At 39.7% G+C, this 25220-nt stretch overlaps 3 protein-coding genes across 3 annotated transcripts; all 3 read left to right on the forward strand.

The window, feature by feature from the left end:
• Window positions 1–721: 721 nt before the first annotated feature.
• Window positions 722–6683, forward strand: LOC310928784 (forkhead box protein N2-like; the record flags this gene model as incomplete). The annotated part of the gene is made up of 4 exons (XM_083891435.1): window positions 722–1330; window positions 3175–3296; window positions 4319–4374; window positions 6331–6683. The coding sequence occupies 4 exons, from the start codon at window positions 722–724 to the stop codon at window positions 6681–6683; spliced, it is 1140 nt and encodes a 379-aa protein (XP_083747561.1).
• A 1448-nt stretch (window positions 6684–8131) lies between these two features.
• On the forward strand, window positions 8132–17566 carry LOC310928902 (atlastin-3-like). Its single transcript, XM_083891565.1, has 14 exons — window positions 8132–8243; window positions 10047–10267; window positions 10638–10772; window positions 11062–11166; window positions 11246–11296; window positions 11415–11471; window positions 11558–11650; window positions 11757–11895; window positions 11998–12125; window positions 12214–12270; window positions 12358–12429; window positions 13903–14094; window positions 14185–14424; window positions 15604–17566. The coding sequence occupies exons 2-14, from the start codon at window positions 10064–10066 to the stop codon at window positions 15664–15666; spliced, it is 1536 nt and encodes a 511-aa protein (XP_083747691.1). The 5' UTR covers window positions 8132–8243; window positions 10047–10063; the 3' UTR covers window positions 15667–17566.
• A 2111-nt stretch (window positions 17567–19677) lies between these two features.
• On the forward strand, window positions 19678–25025 carry cfl1 (cofilin 1). Its single transcript, XM_083890649.1, has 4 exons — window positions 19678–19752; window positions 23016–23326; window positions 23423–23499; window positions 24039–25025. Exons 1-4 carry the CDS (start codon window positions 19750–19752, stop codon window positions 24149–24151), a joined length of 504 nt encoding a protein of 167 aa, XP_083746775.1. The 5' UTR covers window positions 19678–19749; the 3' UTR covers window positions 24152–25025.
• The last annotated feature ends 195 nt before the right edge of the window (window positions 25026–25220 follow it).

The following is a 25220-nucleotide window of genomic DNA, read 5'->3' on the forward strand; positions in this document are numbered from 1 at the left end:
TTATAAGATTATTTGCTTGTCTTCAAAAAAATAAAAACAACAAGTTGTGAGACTACACACACACACACACACACACACACATAAATAGACATGTATCACAGAGGACACGCTGGGGAAAGAAGAACAGCAGGGAAAGGTAGAATACATGAAGGACAGAATGTATGAATATGAATAGACATTTTGAAAATATATTGATTATTTTATGTTTTGTTATAGGATGCAAAAATAGTACTTTTTGGCAAGTGTGATGTATGCTGTAAAGTAGGATTTTCTAGTGGTTTTTGTGGCACAGACAACCAGTGTGGCAACTTACGGTTATATCCATAATCGATGAATCTATTGTTATTTTCTTGAGTAATCGTTAATTCGGTCCATAAAATGTCAGAAATGTCGATCTGTGTTTTTGAAAACCTGGAAATGATGATGTCCTCATATGTCTAGTTTTGTCCACAAACCAGAACGATTCAAACTTGGATGATTTCTTTGTTATACGGAGCAAAGAAACCAGAAAATATCACATTTAAGAAGCTGAAAACTTGTTTTAATTCTTAAAAAAAAACCCAAACAGTAATTGTTAACCTACTCAGGATTTGACATATGTTGCCATAAAAATCATCTTTGCAGGTTGAGATGCTTAGTTTCTTTAAATGCATTCATCTCATTTCAGGTGTGGTGCAGCTGAATGATCCTGGACGTTCCCTCCTGAGACACAGAGAGAGAGATGGATAACAGCTGTCAGACTCTGCCTCTCTCGCCCCCATGTCACAGCTCTTTAGAAGAGCCTCTGCCCTTCTCCTCCTCGCCGCAGCAGCTCTGCTCCAACGGCCACATTTCACTCCCACTATCGCCTATTTCGTTCCCCCCGTCCCCTACCTCACTTTCTCCAGCCACAGCAGAGTCCCTCCAGTCCTTCTCCCCGCTCTCACACTGCACGACCTCTCAGTACCTTGAAGGACACAACTTAGATTACCTGAGTCCTGCAAACACATCGGACCAGGACGACCTGACCTGCCTCAACTGGCTTCACCAGCGAGGAAACCTCCTGCCGCTGCAGCCTCTTCCCAAGATGACACCACTGCCTCAGATGGATTCCTCCGCACCCGGCCAGACTCTCCCTGCCTCGTCCAAGCCTCCGTACTCCTTCAGCAGCCTGATTTTCATGGCAATAGAAGAGTCACCGGACAAGAGACTTCCGGTAAAGGACATCTACGACTGGATCGTGAACAATTTCCCTTACTTCAGGACGGCCTCTGGAGGCTGGAGGAACTCTGTGAGACACAACCTGTCCCTCAGCAAGAGCTTCTGTCGCATTCAGAGGGACAAGATCCAGGTATAGACTCACAGTTTTCCACAGTAATGGGGCTGTTCAACTTTGGGCTAAAAATAAAGGTGCATTTATAGCAAATATAAGCAAAAATAACGATATATTTCACTTTAATTTGGCATTATAATCAAATCCAGACAGCAGCCAGTCCACTTTACAAGAGTTGGACAATCAAGAGACGTTAGATCCCACACCAGCAGACAAAGAACATGAGGCATTTTACTTTTCAACAATCACACAGGGATTGTAATGACGTCGATTGGCTGTGTCGAGATGATGCTAATAGCACCCGGATGTTGAGCCTCGATGTGACTTGCAGAGTCTCTTTAAAGGTGCCATATGTAAGAATGTGGCCAAAAACGGTTACTACATTCAAATTCAAAATACAGAGGTCTTTTAGGTTTCGTTTTCTGACATAACTGGCAACCCTTGGTTGCTCGGCAGCTGAGACTCTACTGACTGCAATGATTGGTAGACGGCGGTAAGTGGCGCCACATGCCAAAACATGATTTCAAAACATAAACATGATTTGCAGTCTGCAAAATATTTTTTTTAATGCAAATATTTTGTCTGTACTGTTGTTGTTGGTGAGTTCAGTTTGTTATATGAACATTATTCCTGAGTCTCTGTGACATATTAGGAGGATTTTATGGCCAGTTGCTTTAGATTTATTACATAATGCACAAATGCGCTCTTTTAGCACTGAAATGCCGTCATTGCACAATAAACACAGCAGTTCAGTGCTAGTACTCGCTGGTAAAGTCAATAAATACGTCTCTGTCCATTTGCTCTGGAACTGACGATTTGCTAAGTCGAATTTGCGTCGCTTTAGCTCGGCGAACGATGACTTCAGTTCCGCTAACGTGAGCGTCTCTGACCTGTCCACTACAGCCAATGACAGCGCAGCCCTATGTTGCATATGTGACATAACATACAGATGTACATAAATCAGGTAAAATCCATTAAGACTCGGCTGCTCTTCTTAAACTAGCTCATAGGTGAGTTTTATGATAAAGTCAGCTACAGAGCGTTCACGGGCCGTAGGGAAATAGCCGCTAGTTGAACATTCCTTCTGTAGACATGTGCAAAGACTTTGCCTCGTGGTCCAGTGTGTAAGAATAAGCGTCATCAGGGAACAAGCCAGACACCAGAAAGGATGATACTTGAGTAAAGTGCAATTATCTTCGCAGAAAATGACTTTGGTAGAAGTTGAAGTCACAAAAGTATATGACATTTACTGTACTTAAGTGGTTTTCAGATCTAAAATGTACCTAAGTTTTAGAAGTAAAATTAAAACTATTAAAAGAATGAACCAACTGGAAGGTCGTGGGTTCAATTCCTGTTCTCTGCTAGTCTATATGTGTCCTTGAGCAAGACACTTAACCCCATGTTGAAGTGTGTGAATGGGTGACAAAACTATAGTGTAAAGCAGCTCATCAAGACTAGAAAAGCTCTATATAAATACAGACCATAATACCAACTCTTCTTCTTCTGATTTTATTTGGTAGTAACAAGTAACAAAGATAGTTAGAGGAAATGTAGTGGAGTAAAAGTAAAAGTTGCTAGAAATATAAATAGCAAAGTAAAGTACTGTGACAAAATATTTGCACTTTGTTACATTACAACACTATGTAAAGAAAATCTTACACACTGGACCTTTAAATTGCACATCATGAATCACTGCGCTGCAGTGAAGTCAGCGTTTAAACTGCACTACAGGGACTTTATTAAAAACGTGCTCCACATGTGCTCTGGTTTGTTTCCACGCTCTAACACACAACTAACATCGATGCACGGGTTGTTGTTGTCGTGTGAGTGACTCGTGGTGGTTTTTGTTGTTCTTGTTTCAGTCGGTGGGGAAGGGATCGCTGTGGTGTGTTTGTCCGGAGTATCGGCCCGCGCTCCTCGAGGTGCTGAAGAAGACCCACAGTTATCACAGCACCAGCAGCAATCTGATAAACAAGCCCACACTGTGAGTATGAGCACGGGCTACACATTTACACTACAGTGGTACATGTAGGTTTCAATCTCCTGCTTTTTTGTTTGTTTTTGTAACCATTTTTCATCCATTCATTCATTCATTCATTATCAGCCCATGTTCCATGAGGATGAAACTTGATAATTTCAAGGTTTAAAAAGTGCAGATTTAGTGGGGCTGAATACTTTTATATCACTATCTAATTGTGATTATTTTTGACTGAAATTGCAATTTGATGAGAGGGAATGCTCATTTAGTATTTGAATAACATGTTTAAAATGATTACTGTGTGATAATTATTTCATTTTCTAAATGATTATGTATGAAATAGGGTTACAAAGACGAAAAACTAAGCACATTTTCACTACATTTTTAGTTTGCTTTGTAACCAAACAATTCAGTTTCAGTGAGTTTTTATTTTTATTTCAGTTCACAAAAATGTTTTTTCAACTTTATTTTCCGTTATTCCGTCAGTTTTCGTGAACTCTACACACTTAGAAATAAAAGTGCTTAGTAGAACCATATAAGGTTCTTCGGCTTGTCCTCATAGGAGAACCCTTTTTGGCTCCAGGTAGAACCTTTTTATAACAGTTCCACCAAGAACCCTTTAAAAACCCTTCATTCAGGAAAGGGGCTTTAAAGGGTTCTCTGGATCAAAATGGTTCTTACTGGAACCATTAGTGTTACTAAGAACCCTTGAAAAACCCTTTCCCGAAGAAAGGGTTCTTCAGAAGCAAATGGTTCCAGGTAGAACCTCAGCCCTTGTAGAAGAACCATTTTGGAACCCTTATTTCTAAGAGTGTAATAACCCTGCTCACCTCTCACTTGTGATTTTCACTCTTTCATTTTTAAAGCGTTTTCTCTGAATAAGCAGAGCGTTTCCTCCTCCTGTTGTGTTTGATGTGCTGCTGAATATTTTTACATTTCAATGAGTTCCTGAGGATTATTTGAAACAAAGCAAACAACACTAATATTTACACGGTGGTCTAATAACTGTGTTGTCATGTCGTGTGCAGGTTGGACGGCGCTGACTATGGGCTGCCTGCAGTGTGTGACTCTATGGAAATCTCAGGTTGGTAATGTAGCCCCACACAGTGGGCTCATGTCACTTAATTAGCATAGGAACTTTCATGTTTGACCCTTTATGAATTCTTTATAGTCCACAGTGTGTTTAATCAAAGGCGTAACAGCCTTCTGTGACACTTTTATGACCTGCAGCCTTTCTGCGTCTCTGCTGCGTTCTCAGCATGCGACATTGTTCCTGTGTTTGTGTTCAGTTTTCATGGCAACAACCTTCTGTTACCATGGCAACCCAGCAATAGCTTGGCTCAGAGTCCTTTATATCCCCCCCCCCCCCTTAGTTTTATTTTATGTGCTGCATTGGCCCGCATGCTCGCTGGAGAAGCAAGAGACAAGTGCATGTCCTGCCCGTCATTAATATTGATGTCTTACTGTGTCACTCATATCCAGAGGTGGAAAGTAACTAAATACATTTACTCAAGTTACTGTATTGAATAATTTTTTTGTGTGTATTTTGTATTTTTTAAGTACAATTTAAAATCAGGATTTTGTATTTTACTTGAGTACGTATTGACTCAAGTATTGTACTTAGTTACTTTATAAATCCTATCCGTTACTGAGTTCTTCTACCCTCACACCCCACGCAAAGTAACTAAGTAACTTTTACTTAAAGTACATTTCAAATGAACTACTTTTTACTTCTACTTGAGTACATTTTCAGATGACTACTTTTACCTCTACTTGAGTAATATTTCATCAAAGTATTGGTACTTTTACTTGAGTACAATATTTTAGTACTTTTTCCACCTCTGCTCATATCCTGCTTGTCTGCTAAACGTCACAACACTGCTGCACACGTAACGTCACGGCGCAAGACAAAAGGCGAACAATAAGAAATAAGACACTAATAAAACATGAGTCAATAACTTTATAGAACAGCTCTATAATTGTATTACCTCATAGAGAAATTAAATGAAGCTAATTTAATTAAAAACTAGTAGAAATGGTGGTCAAAAATAGTCAATAATGTTCTATTATGCACTCATTTGCTCATCATGATATTTATTAAAAATTAGAAAGTGAGTCCTCATGTTAAACGTTGTTGAGAAACCCTGGTTTAAAAAACGCTAATACGAGTACAAATCATTCAGTGTGTAAGAAGGAGTGATATCTAATGGTGAGACTGCAGAGTGTAACAAATGAAGGACATTACCCTCTTCACCCTTCACTTCACATCGGGGGAACTACGGTGGCCTTCACACGCCAACAACTGTGGTTGTTTTGTCTGTTTGGGCAGCAATCTTACACTTCATACACATCCTGGATGTTACATACTAGACCTTTAAGTTATCACATGTCCCGCAGGTTTTAAAGAGAGATTCCCGGGAGCCAAAACAGTAAAAGTTACATACAAATGCACTAGGGATGTGAATCTTTGGGTGGCTCACGATTCGATTCAAAATCGATTCTCGATTCAAAAATTGAGAAAAACTTAAGACAAAAGTTAACATTTATTAATTCAAAACAAATAAAAACTTACTTACTGTACAAAAAAAATAACTTGCATAAATCAAGCTTAGACTAGCTGCCTTTTTGTCCCAGAAGTTACAAAAATAAACTGTACACAAATAACACAAACTGGTGTTTTTTTTCAAAAATCGATTTTTGAAGTTTATGATTCAGAATCTCGTTTGATTAGAATCGCGATTCATATGTGAATCGATTTTTCCCGCCACCCATGAATGCACTGTTTTATAATGCTTTTTATTTTCATTGTCACAATAATATATATATATATATTTTTTTTTTTTTTATTTATGGCTGACCAATTCTAAGCCACACAGGAGTGAACAAATTAAGAAATTCTGCCTTTCTTTCACATCTGATCTGAGTCAGATTTTCTGTCCCAGTCTGTCCATAAATCATACCCTATAAAGCTGGGGGTCGTCTAAAATACTTTAGTCTGTTTAACCTGTTATTTCTATGTTCTTGCTTTTTTTCCATACAGATCCTCTTTCTGAAACACTCCTCCTCCCCCTGCCTTCCCCCCAAACCCTGACCTCCGATAATCCGACCTTCGATGAAAACTCAGGGTGCCCTTTGACCCCGGATCACGAGGAGCTTGTCTCCATGGAGTCCATCGACTACCAACAGGAGGAGGTGATCGAGGACATGGAGAAGGACCCTCTGTCAGACAGCGGCTACATCGAGTTACACTACTACCAGTCTCAACAGTACCAGTACCTGGTTCTGCCCGGTGACACCGAGCTGGACCTGGAGACTGTGGAGATCCTCCAGCTGGATGCAGAGGCTCAGGAGGCGGCCGGCTCCCTGCTGGATCTAGCAGGTGGGGGATATTAGTTAGAGATCGAGCAAATAATCAGACACTGGGCTTGTGGTTCAGTAAGGATTCCTGGTGAATTGACTGGTTCTTGTTGAGACACAAATACGTGTACTGCCCCGAGGATTGTGTATTTACTGATGGACTAACACAACTGTAGTTGATGTCACATATACCCAGGCACTTTTTATGGCAGCAGCTGAATTAAGCATCATAACAAGTCATATATATATATACGTATATATATATGGACACATGCAGTATCTTAAAAAAAATGACACTGTGAGATTTTAAGACTCAAAGGAAAGTACTGTGTAGTATTCAAGACAATAAGTCCCCCCCCCCTGTTATTTTTAAAATCAGATTTGATTAGATATTAGATTAATAATATAAGTAACATTTGCAGCATATGTGCTGCACTCTGCCAACTTCCAACTCAATCTTCTACAAATGATTTCAACGTTTGTTTCTTTATGAGAATGTTTTTAATTGAGGTTGTTTTTAAAATGTTGTCTTTCTAAAAGTAGTCGTGTGTTATACTTAAATAAATGAATGAATGAATAAATACTTATTTATAATGTAGGTCCAACTATAGATTGTGTTCAAAAAGTGGAAAAACTCTGCTTATTAGTTACACAGCTTTGCTTTTCTATTTGATTTCTTTCCATTGTCATTCTTCGGGGTCACAGTCCTTTGATTTTCCAGCTCTGTTTGATTTTATGTCATTAGGCAGCCTGGATGTGACCTGGTAAACTCATAGAAGCTATTTTAATTTTTACTCATTATTATTATTATTATTATTATTATGTAAGATCAACTCACTGCCATTTAAACCATTTACATATCGATATACACTGCTTCTCTGTTTGTCAATTGTATGTATTTCAGACAAGGATTCAGGATTTTGTAATCTAACAAATAAAATGCACCATAGTGTTGGTTTGTATGAAAATTGTCTTTGTGTTTTCAGATGAGGCTTTAATTGTTTTGTCTGGAAATACAAAATATGAAAAACAATGACGCAGGCTGAAAAAAACAAGGCTGAAAAACAATCTGAATGTCTTGTTACTGGACTTCAAAATATGTTGTAGGGTGTTTTTGAGCATTGAATGCTGTTTGTGGGTTTCGCCACTAGAGGGCGAAGCATGCACATTTTCCAGAACCAATATGGTCCATAAAATGTCGTCAAACAAAAACCTGCTGCTATTACGAGGTGATTTTCATCCTTTGAAGTATTTCACACGTACTGTTTTAACTCAAACCCCCTTTCTTTTTTAAAAGTACACGTGGACTACCCGTTCCGTATTCGTAACCCTAAGTTTCCCAAAAGAAGCGTTTTGAGTTGCACTTTGGGTAACGTATTTCCTGATAGATTAAACTCGAGCAGGAAGCCCCAGTGAAAACTACATTTCCCTGTAGTCATTGCGCGAGGCGAATACGGAAGTATGAAGGAGGTTTTCGTGGTTGGAAAAAAGTTCTCATGATTGTTGTTTTCATGCCAGTTTAGGAAAAAAAGGATCAGTTGCAGTCGATTGTCGACTTCCATAAGATTGAATTGAAGCCGTTTGAAGACACTAAAGGTAAAGTTACTCTGAGAAACATGCGCTAATGGAACAACGTGTGTTTTCAGTGTTTTCGGGGGTAAACATCGTCAAAGATTCCACGCAGCTAACAACGCATCCGCGTCTGTTTATACCAGCTCTTGTTATGAAATACGCAAATATTCAAGCTGGCAGCTCGTTTGCTCATAGTCGTTGGTTTTACTCATTAAATTCATCTCATGTTGTCAGAGTTAATAAAACGCCTGACTACAATGTGTTAACAACACGTAAAGCTGGTTGAACCTCAGCCAGCTGTGCCCACTGCCAACCCTGCTGCCAGAGTTATGTTTTCAGCTGCGTAGACCAGGAAATGTTCATAAATAATTGTAATCAAAAAAAAAAACACCATACATTTCTGCTTCGTATTCGCTCTAATTGGGCATTCACTGTAGAGAAATGCCTGGTATGCTATTTCTGAAGTGCCACACCTTTGAGGCGTGGCGTTTTCACAGGGAGGAGAGTGTTTTGGGTTTTGTTATGTTAATCGCACATAAACTGTTGTGAAAGCCCACCCCAGACTGTGTTACTCACCATGGGAGGAGAGGGCATCCTCCTCACTCTGCACAGACAATGAAGTCCATTCAAGCAGCTTTGATCAGGGCAGTGTTATATCTACTGGCCTGAGGCAAAGCAGCGTGACTCCCACGCCAGAGCTACTGTATATTAATTATTACAGAGTTTTGTTCTGTGCCTTTCAGATAGAGAGTTAACAGATTGCAGTGTATTCACAATGCATATTATGGCTGCACAATATTAGGAAATCATGCACTTACATTGTTGGATATTGCTATGAAAATATGGTCTCTAGCACCATATGTTGCTCTTCATCACATCTACAGTGGCTTATAAATAAAAGTGTTTTAATATTTCGTCAACTGGAAATATGAGTCATGTTGTATGTCTACGTCAAATGCGAGATTTACAAACCTCCCCAAACCTGACAAACTTGTGTTTGAAATATGAAAAGCCATTCCCAACACTGAAATGAAGTCATGTGTACATGAAGAAGAAGTGATTTAGATCGACATACTTATGGCAGAAGTTTTTCACAAGCATGAATCAAGTGTGGTTTATGGTAAACTCTTCATGATAAGTTCTTGGCCAAACAAAACTAGTAGGAGAAGCAATCTACATTTACTGTTCAAGAGTTCTTCCTGTTATTTGTTACTTAAATATAATTCACAATTGTGGTGTTTTTTCTCCAGGTTCTTCAGTTCTCCTCCCACAGTCCGAAATCAATGAATCTGTCAATTATTTTCTTGATTAAACAAGTCATTGTTTGGTCCATAAAATGTCAGAAAACGTTAAAAAAAAGATGATGAAATGATGATGTTCTCAAATGTGTTGTCTAAATGATTAAGTTTTAATGATTTCTTAATTATATGGAGCTGTCCATGGTGTACTCTGCCTTTCAACTTATGTCAGCTGGGATTGGCACAAGCTCCCCACATTGTGCAGCCTTGTTCCAACTTTGAAATCTAAAACCATGTTCAGTAATTTAATCATTTTAATAAATCCATGGATTATGTTTATAGATAATCAAAAAAGCAAGCACTTCTCTGATGTTTGTTAAATATAGAATTATTACTAACATTTGAATAAAATATTTCTGTTTAGCAGACTGAAAGTGAGAGATACTTTAGTGCTGAACTGTGGAAATGTCATACAAAATATGACTGTTTCTATTCTCAGTAATGATAATAAATGCTAATAGTGATAAGTTCCAGCTAAAATAATCGATCCAGTACTAACATGATGTTTTTGTCTATACTTTCCACACAGACTCATACCTCTGAAGCATGAGGGGTGCACCAGGCCCAGTTCAGATCGTCAGAGTGTGTAAGGATGATCACTCCTTTGAGTTGGACACGGAGGCTTTGTCCCAGATTCTGTTGGCCCCTGAGATCAGAGACAAACATGTGGTGGTGCTGTCAGTAGCCGGAGCCTTCAGGAAGGGAAAGAGCTTCCTGCTGGATTTTATGCTCCGTTACATGTACAGAAAGGTGAGTGACGCTGTAACATGATCTCTGTAATCCAAATATTATGTCCGTCAGAAGACAGGATCATACGCTGGAAACTGACATTTAATGGTGAATCGTCATGTTACGTTGACATTCATTGAAATGAGTTGACCATTCAATAAATGCAGCTATTTTATTACCCGGTTTAGTAACATTTTATTATTAAATATATCATTACTAGCTCAGCTTAGTTCCTCTTGTGGTGAATGTGTGATAATCTAGAAAGTTATAATTAGACTTCTTAGTATAAGACTTCGACAATATGACAGTTTCTTATACACATACGATCTTACCATTTGTTTTTAAAGTCTATTTCTAAAGTAGTCATTTGTGTTTTGTTTTTTTTTGTCAGGGGGATGAAAACTGGCTGGGTGGGGATGACGAACCATTAACTGGGTTTTCTTGGAGAGGTGGTTCAGAACCAGAGACAACAGGCATCCAGCTGTGGAGTGAGGTCTTCCCTGTTGTGAAGGACGATGGAACAGAAGTACTGACTTTAATTGACTTTAGATAAATACATTTTGTAGTTGACTGCTTATCATTATCATACAGTTTTGGCACTAAATTCAATGTTTAAGGCTTTAACAACAGGAAAAAATAAATGTCAAACTTTTCCAGTTCCTTCCAGATTTCTACATAATTTGTACTTTATTTGGCTAATTTTATGTTTATGTAATTGTGCTATGAAGGTTATACTCGCCGACACTAATAGGAGTATTTCCCTTGTATAACAAAGTCATCACATTCTGAATGTGCTGGTCCCTCTGCTGCTGTAGGTGGCAGTGTTGTTGATGGACACTCAGGGAGCGTTTGATACCGAGTCCACTGTGAAGGACTGTGCCACCATCTTTGCCCTCAGCACCATGACCAGCTCCATACAGGTAACGCATCTCCTTGGATCTTCATTGTTTATGTGTATTATCAGTGTTCTGATACCATACGCTTACTGTTTTTTTGTAGATCTACAATCTGTCACAGAACGTTCAGGAGGACGATCTGCAGCAGCTACAGGTCTGTTCACATCAGCTGCATCTTAATCTTTCACCACACATGATGTGAAATATGAGCATTTATAAAGCGTTTGGCCTGCCTGTATTCATTTATATTAATCAGTGTCTCCTCCTAACAGCTGTTTACAGAGTACGGTCGTCTTGCAATGGATGAAATCTTCCAGAAACCCTTCCAGGTAATAGCAACACACAATAATCCTCTTCAGGTGGGGCACATTGTTGTTTTTGTTGTTCCTTTAATATATTTCCCCTCCTTCCACAGTCTTTGATGTTTCTCATCAGGGACTGGAGCTTCCCCTATGAATACAACTATGGGTTTAGGGGTGGCAATGAATTCCTGGATAAACGGTTACAGGTACGAGTGATGCCTTGATTTGGAATCTGAGACATACTGTTTCTTATCTTAGCGTCTGAGTTCTGAGTGTTGGATTTCTAACTAACTATTTTATTGATTCTTAAAGGTGAAGGAGGCCCAACACGAGGAGCTGCAAACAGTGAGGGAACACATTCATTCATGCTTCACCAGCATTTCCTGCTTCTTGTTGCCTCACCCTGGGTTGAAGGTTGCTACCCACCCACAATTTGAGGGACAACTTAGTGGTAAAATATCCTCTTTTTTTGTCTACTATTATAATTAGTTCGAGCTTAGCATTTAGCAGACTTCACAATAAGCTATAACTGCTGTTGTCTTAACTTGTTCAGACGTGGCACCAGAGTTCAAAGAGCAGCTGAAGAGTCTGATTCCGAAGCTTCTGCGCCCAGATCGTCTGGCTGAGAAAGAAATCAATGGAAACAAGGTCACCTGCATGGGTCTGCTCGAGTTCTTCAAGGTAACATCATCTTCATCTGAATGCTAGTCACTTTTTTTTTTAAAACAGCATATCTGACTTCACTTTTGTGTAATATTTGTCTTACTAGGCTTACATCAAGATTTACCAGGGAGAAGACTTACCACAGCCTAAGACGATGCTCATGGTACATGCAGAATTCACACAGATGTGAACAGGACACTCCCTGTCAACCGCGAGCTGTGGTAATTGTGTGACATTTCCTTCCTACCAGGCTACTGCGGAGGCCAACAACCTAGCAGCTGTGGCAGCAGCCAAAGATCAGTATTACAAGTGCATGGAAAAGGTGAGTTCACTTCAGACATGAGCTCCAGGTAATGTTTAGAGATTTAGATCAGGGCATTCTCTGCAGTTTACCCCGCTTACATGACCACAGCAGCAGCACAATGTCTGGGTGAGGCACATTCACAACAGGAGAATGTTCAGCTGTTTTCAGCTGTGCTAACATAATTGCACACAGGGTTAGCGATTAGCAAACACAACGTACCATTAGAACACTGGAGAGATGGTTGCTGGAAATGGGCCTCTACACACCTATGTACATATTCCATTAAAAACCAGACTTTTGCAGCTAGAATAGTCATTTACCACATTAACAATGTATAGCGTGTGTTTCTGATTAATTTAATGTTATATTCATTGGAAAGTGCCCCCAAACTTTTGATTGGTTGTGTAAGCTGCATCGAACACCGTGAAGCACAGAGATTTCCCCACATCTGTCACACACGTTTCATGTGTAACATGTAAATCAGGGAAGGTTATATAAAAAATGATTCACTGTCAATGGAACCTCTATTGACACTGGCAGCAACCAGTTTGTCTAGAGTAGTTGCTTTGTATGCAACCTGCCTCTGGACAAACTGGTTGCACGGTGGTTTGGAGAGTATTAGGGCACACCGACCGTGAATGCCTCCACGGCTGCATTTAGGATATGCACTGGCATTGAAGGACCCACTGTAAATCAGGGGTGTCAATTTTTTGTGCTAATTTTTCACTGAGGGCCAGATCAGCACAATGGTTACCACCAAAGGGCCAGATGTAACTGTCGTACAGAATAAATGTAACTAAATGTATCCAAATTTAATGTAATATAAAGGTAACTACTCTGTAACATATTGCTAAATAACTTTCTGTATTTATTACTTACTCAATTTCACTCGTTGCATGATGCATGATACACTGCGATCTAGTGGCGGTGCCGTCACTTTGCGGGTAACGCTATCGCCATGCATTGTGGGAAATATAGTTTATGGTCAACGCATGCCTTCAAGCAGCATAGACCTATTTTAACACAGATTTTTAAGATCAATTAATCACTCGCCGGCCAAATGACATGGCGGGCCACATCTGGTCCCCGAGCCTTGAGTTTGACACGTGATGTAAATGCTCAATCGAGACACATGTTGGTGGACTCGATATAATTTGTGTGAACTGACTTTAGTAAAGCTGTGATCCGATCACCAACGATGACTCGTGTTCACGCCAGGTACCATCAGGGCTTGCAGGGTTTGCTGTAAATTAATAAAAATCTTTCTTCTGGCATCCACCACACACACTTATACTCCCCCAGGGGGGACTTATAGAATATTAACATAATTGCTCCGAGGTCAAAGCACGTGTCCCTCTCCCTCTCTCTCAGTGTTACCTGCAGCCTCACAGCAAGCAGGAATCTGCTCTTCTTTCTGTTCTTCACCTCCTCATAATAAACTCAGGTTTGCCAATTGTGTGATGCATTCATTTTTGCTGTTTCTTTTCTAAGGTGTGTGGGGGAGACCTGCCCTATGTGGCTCCCGAGTCTCTGGAGGAAAAACATCTCTTCAACTCCAGAGAGGCTCTGCATGCCTTCTCATCCACTAAGAAGATGGGTGGACAGGAGTTCTGTGATCGTTACCAGGCACAGCTGGAGAAGGAGCTGGAGGAAATGTGGCAGTCTTACCGTAAACACAATGAGGTAAAGGACTATTCCATGTTCAATATTGTTGTTGTTGTTTATTCACAGTGATATGGTTTCAGAACTGTTTTTCTCTCTTTGTTTTAAAAGTCAAAAAATCTCTTCAGTGCTTTCCGGACACCAGCAGTGCTGTTTGTCCTCGTGTGCGTCCTCTACATCCTGTCAGGCATACTTCTCTTTGTCGGACTGTCTACCTTTGCCTTGGTGTGTGACTGCACTCTGGGTGTGATCATGATGGCCATGCTGACCTGGGCCTTCATCCGCTACTCTGGTCGCTACCGCAATGTGGGAGGAGCCATCGACCAGGCTGCGGGCGTTGTCCTGGAGCAGGTGAGAATGATTAACACAACACTGGTTTCAGTCGGCGACGATGCAGCAAAGTTTGTTTCAGTTCGTGTACACATCAAAGCCACTAGATGGCGCTATCAATGTTCGAAAAAAAACAACAAAAGCACCATTGATAAAGATAAACCTTGTGTGTGATTCACCGGCTAAAAACAAAAGCAGAATTGAGTATGTTCTGTGTTTTATTAGCCTCTGTGTGACATTAATGGTGTATGAGCAGATATTCAGTCACTTTCTTTGGTTGTCTCAAATTAAACACTTAACTAACTGACATTTAGAAACCCTTATTTTATATGAAGCCAGTGTCACATGAAGTGAGTAAAAAAAACAATTTAACATGTAGAGAAACTGCTGCCTTGTTTTAGTTTTACATTAACGGCTGATATTATGCACACTTATACAAACAAAACGACTATTCAGCTGAAGAATTTCACTGAGTGTAGGTTGAGTCATTTCTCATCTTTTGACAGTAAAGTATGTGTTGTCATGGGAGAAATGCCAGTGGTCATATGGCTGCTTGAAAGTTATGTGACAAGACACGCATTCATTCAAACCTTCATTTATACTCAACAATGAGCTTAAATCAACATGTTTTTGGCTTTATGCAGGACACAATTGACACAACTGTCTAATTGAATACAACATAGAGGTCAACTTCTCTGTCACAAGGTTCTGTAAAACAAGGAACAGATGGAAAATCACCTCATCAAATCATTTTCATTTTCATTTGAGTGTCTAATTCCCCCAAATAGAAACACAACAAAAAAAGAGTCAAAGACATACATCAGCTTTATCGTCTTATCGCGACATACATCTTAGTCAAAACTTTTTCAGTTTCAGTGTGTAGTCGTCTGGTTTGATGGTTGTTTCCTGTAGCGAAAGGGAACTTAAAAAAAAAAAAAAAAACGCTAACAGGCAGATGGGGAGGAGAATGCTGCCATAATTGGCCAATGGCTGCCTTGTATTTACAGCCTACATATGATGAGTCAGTCTAGCGGAAAATGAAACTAGCAATGACCTAAGGACCCTAACTGTCTTTACTTGCAAATAAACCACAAGTGGTTTTGCTTGATTTGAGCGCACACTCACTGGAAGGTTTAAATGTGAAGAAAAAAAAGGCTCCGTGTCAGTTTCAGAACTCTCTTCCTCTTCCTCTCTTTTCAGGCCACTGTGGCGTTGAACAAGTCGAGGGGGGTGGCCTCTGCTGACCAGAAGAAATCCAGCTAGAGGACTTCTGATCACACACGTAACCTGGATCCAATGCATCCAGCACACAACACAAGCACACATTCAGCAGTAAAGCCTTTCCACTGGAGCAAACATGCAGCTAAACCACATGTTGGCACCAGGTGCAAACCTGATACCAATTCACCAGCATCTCAGTTATTATGCACATTACTCTGCCTATTAAAAGACCAGCCTTTTATAGAGGGGACTGGATTCAGTGAGACTGGGACTGTAACCTGTTCTCACTGTCTTAAATCGGCACTGCCATCATGTTACACTTCTACAATTAGCCTTAACAGACAAGTCGATGTTTACTTTAAAACTAAAGAAAAAAAAACATTTCTTTTTTTGTTTAAGCTTAATGCCTCTTACATGGCTGCATATTGTTCAGACAGGGTAGTCGGGTGCTTTTGCAAACGAAGCTTGTGCAGTTAAAATTGCTGGCTTTAAAGCTTACACATTATTTTGTTGGTTACATATCATTTTTTTAAAAGTTGTTGGCCTTAAAACGTTCCATTCAGTTTATAGTTTGGCCGTTTATTTGATATAGCGTAGCATTTAGAGACGGGCCAAAGGTCACTGCTTTGACACGAAGAGGCAACGCACTTTGTATTTAGCACCGCACATTTTTGGAAGCTGCGCGTAATGGGACTTCAGCTAAGTTGTGCGCTTTTCTCTTTACTGCTTGATGGACACGTGGTTTGTAGATTTTGATACTATGTGCTATGCTGTGTACTTATATACAGAGACTTAAAAAAAAAAAAATCTATACGGGAACTTATATTCTGCAGAGATTTCCAAAGATGGAGCATCAAGGTGTGGACCACACAATGCAACCAGTCAGACCAAAAAGAATTGAATCATTTTTATGCCTTGTTACTCGGGTTACATCAAATAAATCCTGCAACAGCACTTTGTAGCTCAGACTTTATAGCTCAACTCGCACAGAACAAACAAAAAACGTGAGCAGGATTTTCAAATTGCAGCTTTAAGATCAAATTTGGTAGTTAATGGTTTGAGAAAATCCACCACATACATTCAAAAATGACTTCCTGGCATATATTTTACAGACCTGTGTTATCTTGACGGTTACATTGACTATTATGACTGTGGTGCAGTCGATAAAGTTACTTCATCGACTGCATCACACTGATCTGGCTTCAAACAAACAGGAATATTCAATTCAATTTCACAGTTTACTTCTTTTCATGTGCAGAGTCACGCTCAGGTCACGGCTTTGCCTGACACGACATGGTTGCATCACGTTATCAAACCACATTACAGCTCAGAGGAAATAATGAGTTGGTGATGACTTGTTTACGTGCAGCCTTAAGGACTAATTCATCAAACTTATTCCTCTTCAAAACGCAATCATGCAGAGAATTAAAAGGGTCAACGACACGGTGGATTTATTAGGTTTTTAGTTTTCCATTGTTTTGCTCAAACTGAGCGTCTCAGGCCAACTCATATTGAATCTGGCATTGGATTAAAGGACTATGATGATTTGCAACTGTGGCCTACATCTCATATGATGAAATGCAGCTTTTTGCCGTATTAAATAACCTAAAACAACCTTTAAAAAATACAGAAAAGGTTTACTTGCACACAGAAAGCTGATAAATCAGTTATCCATGTAACTATAGGTAAAGGCAATTCAGGAACCATTCGAAATATATATAATAGACGTTTTGACCAGATTTTTGCACTTTCCAGGGCTGTCTCTTTCTACACTAAGGTGAAACCTTTGGACGTGTTTTACAAGCAATTACTATTGCACTTACCCTTCTCTTTGGTGCTTTATTGCACTCTACTCATTCCAAAAGTGAATAAACGCGTGCTATATTGTAGCAAATGCTGTTGTGTTCATTTCTTGCTAAACGTATGGTGGCCTTAAATTGAGAAATGCTTTGTTGTTTTATGAAGAATAAAAGCTTTGAACGTGAAAATCCATGTTTTCCATTCAATTTGTTAAGCGTACCTCAGGGCTTCTTTGGGTTTTGTGCAAATACTAACTTGAACTTTGGTCATGCCTTGAAGTGAAGTGGATCTTCTGTCCTGGATGAGGACTTTTGCAGAGATATTTGTTGACTCTCGTGGCTTCATCTCTAAGGCCGACACAGCATTATTGGTCAAGCATGTGAAAACGTACAAGGAATGTGGCTGTTTTTCTTTCTCTCAATGAATTTGCGCATAACTGCAATAGAACAAGAACAGCAAAGCTTAACAATGCCTCGGTAAATCTGGTTCATTTTTATGTATGCCTTAGGGGGCTTCACACAATTCTAGGGTATAATTTGCCTATACCTATTGACTAAAGTATATTTGTTGAAAATTGGTATTTGGTTATGTGTGGTATGAACAAAAACATGACTAAAGAAGGAAGATGACGCTTCGAGGTTAAGATTCTTCATTTCAAATGTTTTACCAAAGCATTTTAGTAAAACATTTTCTCTTTTACAAAACTAAGATAAAGTGGAGCACGGTCAAAAACTAGTGTGCTTTAAACTATTTTAACTAGCACACTGGCACTGAACAACAGAAACAGTCAAAAATACTCAAAAGTGGTGCTAACAATTTTTATTTTTATAATTTCCGTTACTGTATGAGTTTGTAAATTAATTCTTTAATAAAGTGTATAGGAGGGCCATTTTGTGTATGCAAATGAAGTGCCTTAAAACACGTTCAGTCGCAGACAAAAACCCACATTTGCTGCCTTAAACGAACAATCATGTAAACATTGCCTTTGATCACCAGCTTGTTGTAAAGACACGTGTGTGAGAGACACTGTACATCATTTAAATTTTACTTTGTTTTTATTTTTCAAACCACACATTTAGTGAAGGTTAATTGTCAATTCTAGCAACTGACTCCATCTGAATAAGTTCATATTTTTTCCACAATAAAAGAAAGCTCTGAACTCGATATGACATTTTAATTATGTTGTTGTGAAGATAAGCACATTAAATGAATAGTGAATGAAACTATTCAGCGGTTGAACAAATTAATTTGATTTTTGTATTAAAATTGTAATAAGTCTAAGTAGAAATGTAATCTTGGTGCTGCATCATCATCATCATCAGTATCAGAAATGTGTGGATTCAGCTGCTCTCCTCCTACTGTCGCTCTCTCTCTCTCTCTCTCTCTCTCTCTCTCTCTCTCTCTCTCTCTCTCTCTCTCTCTCTCTCTCTCTCGGTGCTGTACAAAAATCTGCCACAGCCGACTTTCTTGTCCCTTGTTTCCTTATATGGTGATGAGCGTCGCGGGCTCGACCCCTCCCCTCCTCCTCGCGCTGTGTGCGAGGCGCGTTCACTGTGGCCGCCGACGCCGCTCACTGTTCACTTCCATATTTGGAAGTGAGTTCAACAAAAACCGCAGGGGAGGGGAAGTAGGTAGAAGGATGGAGGAGACGAGGAGAGAGAGGAGGGGAGGATGAATGATAATGGCAGAGTGTTGCCTCCTCGTAAATCGCTCAATGTCCGTCAAAAAGAGCCGCTTTATGTATTAATCACTCCTCGCGCCATTGGCACAGCGATGATGTTATACACGCATGCATTGTTTTTAAAAACGTGTTTGAATAATAACACAGTATGAATAATACAAGGTTACAGTATTATATACAAATACATAAGTATGTTTCGTTGCTCATCCAGGGTGATAGATTTTATTTATAAAAATAAGCCAGTATGATTGAAAAAATAAAATAAAATGTATAACGTTTTTATTGTAAAAAACGTTCTACATATTTTTCCCAATCATATTGGCTTATTTTATAACCAGTGAGGGGAATTATCATTGTGTTGTTTGAGGCGTTTACTGGGGTTTTGTGTTACTTGGATTGGATTAAAATGTGATTAAATGTATTGTATAGTAAACAAAAAGCAGGAAATAAAAAAAATAAAAAACAGAGCGCGTGCTCACAGTCAGCAGAGAGCGATCCCGCTCGTGCACCTTGCACGAATCGGGGTCGCGCTTATTGGGCGCGTTCGCGTTACGTATTCAGAGAGGGTGAGCGCGATTAACCGTTCATTTTCATCATAGTCCATTGAGTGTGTGTCCAGACACTGACCAGCTCCGACGACAGCCATGGTGAGTTCAACGGCTCTTTGACCGCACTTTGTCTTCTACCCGCGTACACTGTCTCTCAGTCACAGTAACAGTTGTGTTTTATTTTTGAGGATGTAACGGAATCGGCTTTTAGCGTCAGACACTTCTGTTCCGGAACTACTGTTAGCACCGGGGGCTACGCTGTGACCGGCTCGTTGATGCTTTCAATGAGCACGGCGGTGTCGCACATCACACGTCGTTAAATTAATTTACACATAATCGTTCCAAAACAAGCCGCCCCATTAAGCTTGTTTGCCCCGTGTTACGCCGAATAACTCCAGCTCCTTAAAGGGCCTGTTGCCTCTGTTTCCATGCCGCTGTGATAACACTGCGTCTCACTGAATCATGTTTCCGATATTTGTCCGCGGCTCGTCGGTGTGTGTGTGAGGCGGAGCTGGCAGGTGCAGCAGCCTCAGGGCCACTGTGAGCTGAGCTAGCTCCGTTAGTTGAGGCTGACGTTAGCTGTGATTTCCTTGTTCTTTGTCCGGTTGTGAGGCTCCTTTTGCTAATAGTGTCACACATTGTGGCTGATATCGGGCCTCAAATCAGTGGACCAGTTGAACTCTGCAGTGATGATAATTACATGTGTTTGTTGGTTTTGCGTGGCGACTTTAAAATGTGTGAATTGACGGACGAATGAACCGTTGGAGCTTTTTTGCCTTATATAGCAAAGCTAGCGCGCACATGTGCGTGTGCTGCATTCATGGCCCCACCCTGAATTTGGTGCAAAGACCATTTTGTTTGGGGTCGTACTCGAACGGATATTCACTCGCATTTCATCCACAACCCGTCATTCGTGGTGATTTTTGTCACGTTATTGTGTGGATGTGGTGAATAATTGAGTGAATTGTCACCGTTATGTGACGCCTGTTTCAGCTGAAGCTAACAGGCCGCTGTCTCCGTATCGTCACTTATGATGCTGCGCATTATTATTTTTTCTATTAATTGTTATTGTCATCTAATTTGCTGAGCAGTTTGTATACACTGCTTACACCGTCATGTCGTTAGATTATCACGCACTATCAACGGACAATCGACTGTTTTCATTCGTACGCACGCATGCCGGAAATGGCCGAGTATAGTATGCGTTATTGTTTGGTGTCATTATGACGCGTACAATACAAAGTCAGTATTTCACATTATTATTGTCTCAGGGTTTTTAATATCCATGCGACTTTGTTTTGTTCAGTGCTGAGTCTGCACTATGTAAAATCTGACATCTGCTGTTGCACAACTTCCTTCCTTATTATTTGAATGTTATTTCTTCTAATGGATCAGCCCTGTACCACAGTGTTTGATAGTGAAATTGCAATTCCACAGACTATTTTTTTGCAGACATGGGTCAATAGGATTATCCTTACTGAAATGATTGTAATTTCAAACAATTTGTCAAAATACGTATCTTTTCTTAAACAAGGAAAGAAAGTACTCGTGTTACTAATATTAACAAAGTTGCTAAATGTATGTTGTAGCATATGGATACATGCTTTTTCAAAAAATAATAAATAAACCCTTATGTGGAGGATAAAGTGGTAGAAGAAGAATCTTAAAGCATTATAAGGTCATGGAATGACTGGAAATAACTAGGCATTCCCTAGTGGCAGTTCAAAATAAATCATTAGGTCTGAATTTTGGCTAGGGAGACGGCATTTTCAAGTCACTCATACAAAATATTAAAGTTTTTCCGTGATTATTCTAATCATTGAACTTCTTTTATAGCGATGTGCAATAAAGCCATATATCCTCCCTTCCCTTTTCAAGACTCTTGACTCAAGTGAGTAACTTGAACCTTGACTTGTCTGTAAAGAAAAGTACCAGTGATTCAGATACGGTGAGAGCATAGTGATCGCCATAGTGATCGCCATGGTGACGTGCAAGGACATGTTTAAAAACAAGTTTGTCCCCATACAATGAGGAACTTGTATGTAAAGATAGCAACTTATTTATTGAATTCAGTAAGACGAAAAAAAACATCTCACTGCTTTTAATCCTGTGTTACATTTCTTGATGGGAGTTTAAGGAAGTGTGTATGATTCTCTGGTTAATTATTACGCTTAAATTCACTGTTATCTCACACAAGCCTTTTACACCCTGTGCACAGGCCTTCCGCCCTAAGCAAACATTCAATGCTTGCTCATGCTGCTTTGCAGTTAGGTTCCTTTTTCCATCTTTCCTGCCCCGTTATTTCCTCTTCATTGTCCTTTTTCCCCTATCACACATTGACATGTTGTCGGTAGGTTGCAGTTTTCGTCCGTCTTCCCCTGAGACTGCTTTTTCCTGTTGAGTGCCTTAAACAGAGTCAGAAGATCTGACTGTTAGTAGAGCAAGCTCTGACTCAATGATGTGACTTGTATTCTATAGTTCAACAGAGGCCTCATTGTCTGACTGAACCCTGCACTGAAACTCTTAATTTCCTGACTACACCCTCAACCACATGGGCATCTATATGGTAGAGTTTAGAATGATGCACACATTCTCCCTGTGTTTCCCCGGATCTTATGTAACGTTTTATACCTGCTTGTCCTTACAACGTGCACATATATTTGCACTGGACTTCAATCGATCAATCGATACTGTCCGCATATTTTATTTCTGTTCTCCAGCGTTCTCATAATTTGACCTCTATATATTATAAATTGAATTTAACAGCTGCACTGACTCTTTGTCACTAGGAAAATAAATATCAGAGCATAATACACCACCGGTAATGACGGCATATCATGGCCAAAACTTTGCATCTCAGTTTGTCCGTGTGATAGTCACATGCTGCTCTCTCTGGCCCTTTTTCAGTTTCATCATGTAGTATTCGAGTATATACTGTACTCAGAGTACAATAATTAGTCAAAACTATCACTGGAGTAGAGCTCCAAGTGAGCTGATCTGTCTTTCAATAAAAAATATTTGTTTGTTTTTGGTCCATAATGGCCTGAAAATAACAAACACCCATTGGATTAATATCTGCATTTTGTTTAGGACTGTGGATGAACACTACTGTCAAATGTTGTGATCATTGGAGTGAGGTGCCTGAAAGTTGGTCTTGTATATTAGCAAGCTGTCAATGAGTTGAACTTGTACAACGTGTATGTAAAGCATGTCTGGCGTAACGGAGCCTTTTCACAGCAGACTGTAAGGTGATGGTCACATCATTGTTAAAGCAACTAATGGGGTATACTCTCTTGCTATTTGCCGTTCTAACACCTCCCACGTTAAACCGTAACCATGTCAACACATTGTTCTCTCCACAGGCCTCCGGTGTTAAAGTCACAGATGAGGTGATTTCAATCTTCAATGATATGAAGGTGCGTAAGGCTAACGCCAATGAAGACGAGAAGAAAAAGAGGAAGAAGGCTGTTCTGTTTTGCATGAGCAATGACTCCAAGAACATCATTGTGGACAAAAGTGGGGAAATCCTGCAGGGAGACGTGGGAACAACTGTCGGGGACCCATACACGCACTTTGTGAAGATGCTTCCCCCAGACGACTGCCGCTATGCTCTGTATGATGCTACCTTTGAGACCAAAGAAACAAAAAAGGAGGATCTGGTCTTCATCTTCTGGTGAGTGTGACCACAATCAAACGTTGGGGATTTATAAATGTTAATGACCTTCATCAAGATGACATTTGGTTTAAATATTTCTCCCTCCTGTCACAGGGCCCCAGATGGTGCGCCTTTGAGGAGCAAGATGATCTATGCCAGCTCGAAAGATGCTATCAAGAGGAAATTTGAAGGTGAGTTTGTGTAAATATACTTGTGTGTTACAATTTGAGCATCCTCGGGCTGAAAGAGCAGCAAATTAAATGTGTGGTTAAGGATCGACAACCTTAACCACATCTAACCTATACTTTGTCATAATAGTGGGTCTGATGTGAAATTGTGACAACAACACATTCTGTTGTTTTTCTTTTAAATATCTTTTAGCTCGGTTTGGTTGACACTCCACTAATTGACTTGGGTTTCTCTACTTATCTCATACTGAGGCAATTTCACATCTCATTTTGAACATCAAAGCAAAGTGTGTCTTAAATTCATCATTATGATGTAAGAACAGTCAGTTCTTACATCAGCATAGTGCTGATGGTGTTTGAAGGTGCTGTGCTGTGATTGATAACCTGACATGACAAACGCCCCAATAGCAAGGATGCGTTTGTGTCACACATATGATGGGTGTGTTTTTGGCACAAAGCCATATCTGAGGAAACGTACCTGTGTCCTTAATGACAATGGTGATGTTGTGATTAACTTCTTCTCAATTCTGTTTCTCTCCCAGGTATCAAGCACGAGTGGCAGGTGAACCATATGGAAGACGTTAAAGACCGGCACACGTTGGCAGAAAAGCTTGGTGGCTCATCAGTAGTCACCCTGGAAGGATTCTCTTTATAAATATTACCACTCCCTCCCTCTTTGGCTTCAGTTGAGGCCTTTCCAGACACATCTGTTGGGTTTAGCTGTTCATTCCAGTTTGTTTTGGAAAAGGGCAAAAGCAAACAAAAAAAAATGACTCTTGGGGAGGGGTATTGTGGGTGGGTTTTTGGGGTCTAGTGACAGTTAAAACAAAAACAAAACAAAAAGGATTTCACAAATAAAAGACTGTCATTCCGGTTCAAGAATCATAGGATAAGAACAAAACACACACACAGGACATACAATAAGATGCAACTGCTGAAGGACGCTGATGATAAATACACATTATTAATGCTTAAAGACCGGGTTTTGTTCTTCCCAGGTTCAATTTGAGAAGTTGCAGAAAAAGGGACGTTTAACACCCTGTTCCAACAATTGAAATATTTACTGATATTCCTCATTCAATTATATTTGTTTGCCAAACCTCTAGTCATGTGACTAGGTGACATATGGACTAATTCACTCTTGATTGCACAAGATGTATCAAAACCTCTGAGGGAACATGGTTAAATATATATTATATTTGTGTGTGTGTGTTGTTTTTTTTTCCATCCATTGTTTTTTTTTTTCTCTCTCTTTTTGTTTTGAACATGAAAATTCCAAAACTTGAATTATTCCTTATTTCCAGTTCGGCATTGCCATGGCATTTGATGTAACAAACATACAACATTCCTTGTTCGTGGTAAAACTAGGACATCCTTGATTTAAAAGAAAAGCAGAAAAACTTTGGTGTTATGGAGGTTTGATGAGGAGCAATGTGTATACGAAGGACCAGCAGTCAGAGTTTAAACTGAATATTGAATGGTGGATGTTTTGTATCGTCTCCTTATCTCTAATAAAAAGCACTAAATTACTCGGTGTTCTGCCTTTCTTTTGCACTTTATTTATTTATTTTAAATGTGCAGGTTTGATCTTAAGATGTGAGATGCTTAAAATCTAATAGGCTATTCAGGCATCAACTTTTATATTTATCTTTAAAAACTCTTACTATTAAGCTCACTGTATGCATTTGCTTTTTCTTACAATCTATGTTCCTATCAACTGAGTC

This window comes from Microchirus variegatus (genome assembly GCF_963457635.1).
Source record: "Microchirus variegatus genome assembly, chromosome: 6".
Lineage (NCBI taxonomy): Eukaryota > Metazoa > Chordata > Actinopteri > Pleuronectiformes > Soleidae > Microchirus > Microchirus variegatus.

Excerpts from the sequence above, each read along its gene's own strand:
- cfl1 (XM_083890649.1), top strand. Across the intron at positions 23,327-23,422 it reads GATCTGGTCTTCATCTTCTG|GGCCCCAGATGGTGCGCCTT; the intron begins GTGAGTGTGACC and ends CTCCTGTCACAG. Across the intron at positions 23,500-24,038 it reads TATCAAGAGGAAATTTGAAG|GTATCAAGCACGAGTGGCAG; the intron begins GTGAGTTTGTGT and ends TTTCTCTCCCAG.
- LOC310928902 (XM_083891565.1), top strand. The coding sequence starts at position 10,064 with ATGAGGGGTGCACCAGGCCCAGTTCAGATCGTCAGAGTGTGTAAGGAT. Across the intron at positions 11,167-11,245 it reads CCATGACCAGCTCCATACAG|ATCTACAATCTGTCACAGAA; the intron begins GTAACGCATCTC and ends GTTTTTTTGTAG. Across the intron at positions 12,126-12,213 it reads GTCTGCTCGAGTTCTTCAAG|GCTTACATCAAGATTTACCA; the intron begins GTAACATCATCT and ends TTGTCTTACTAG.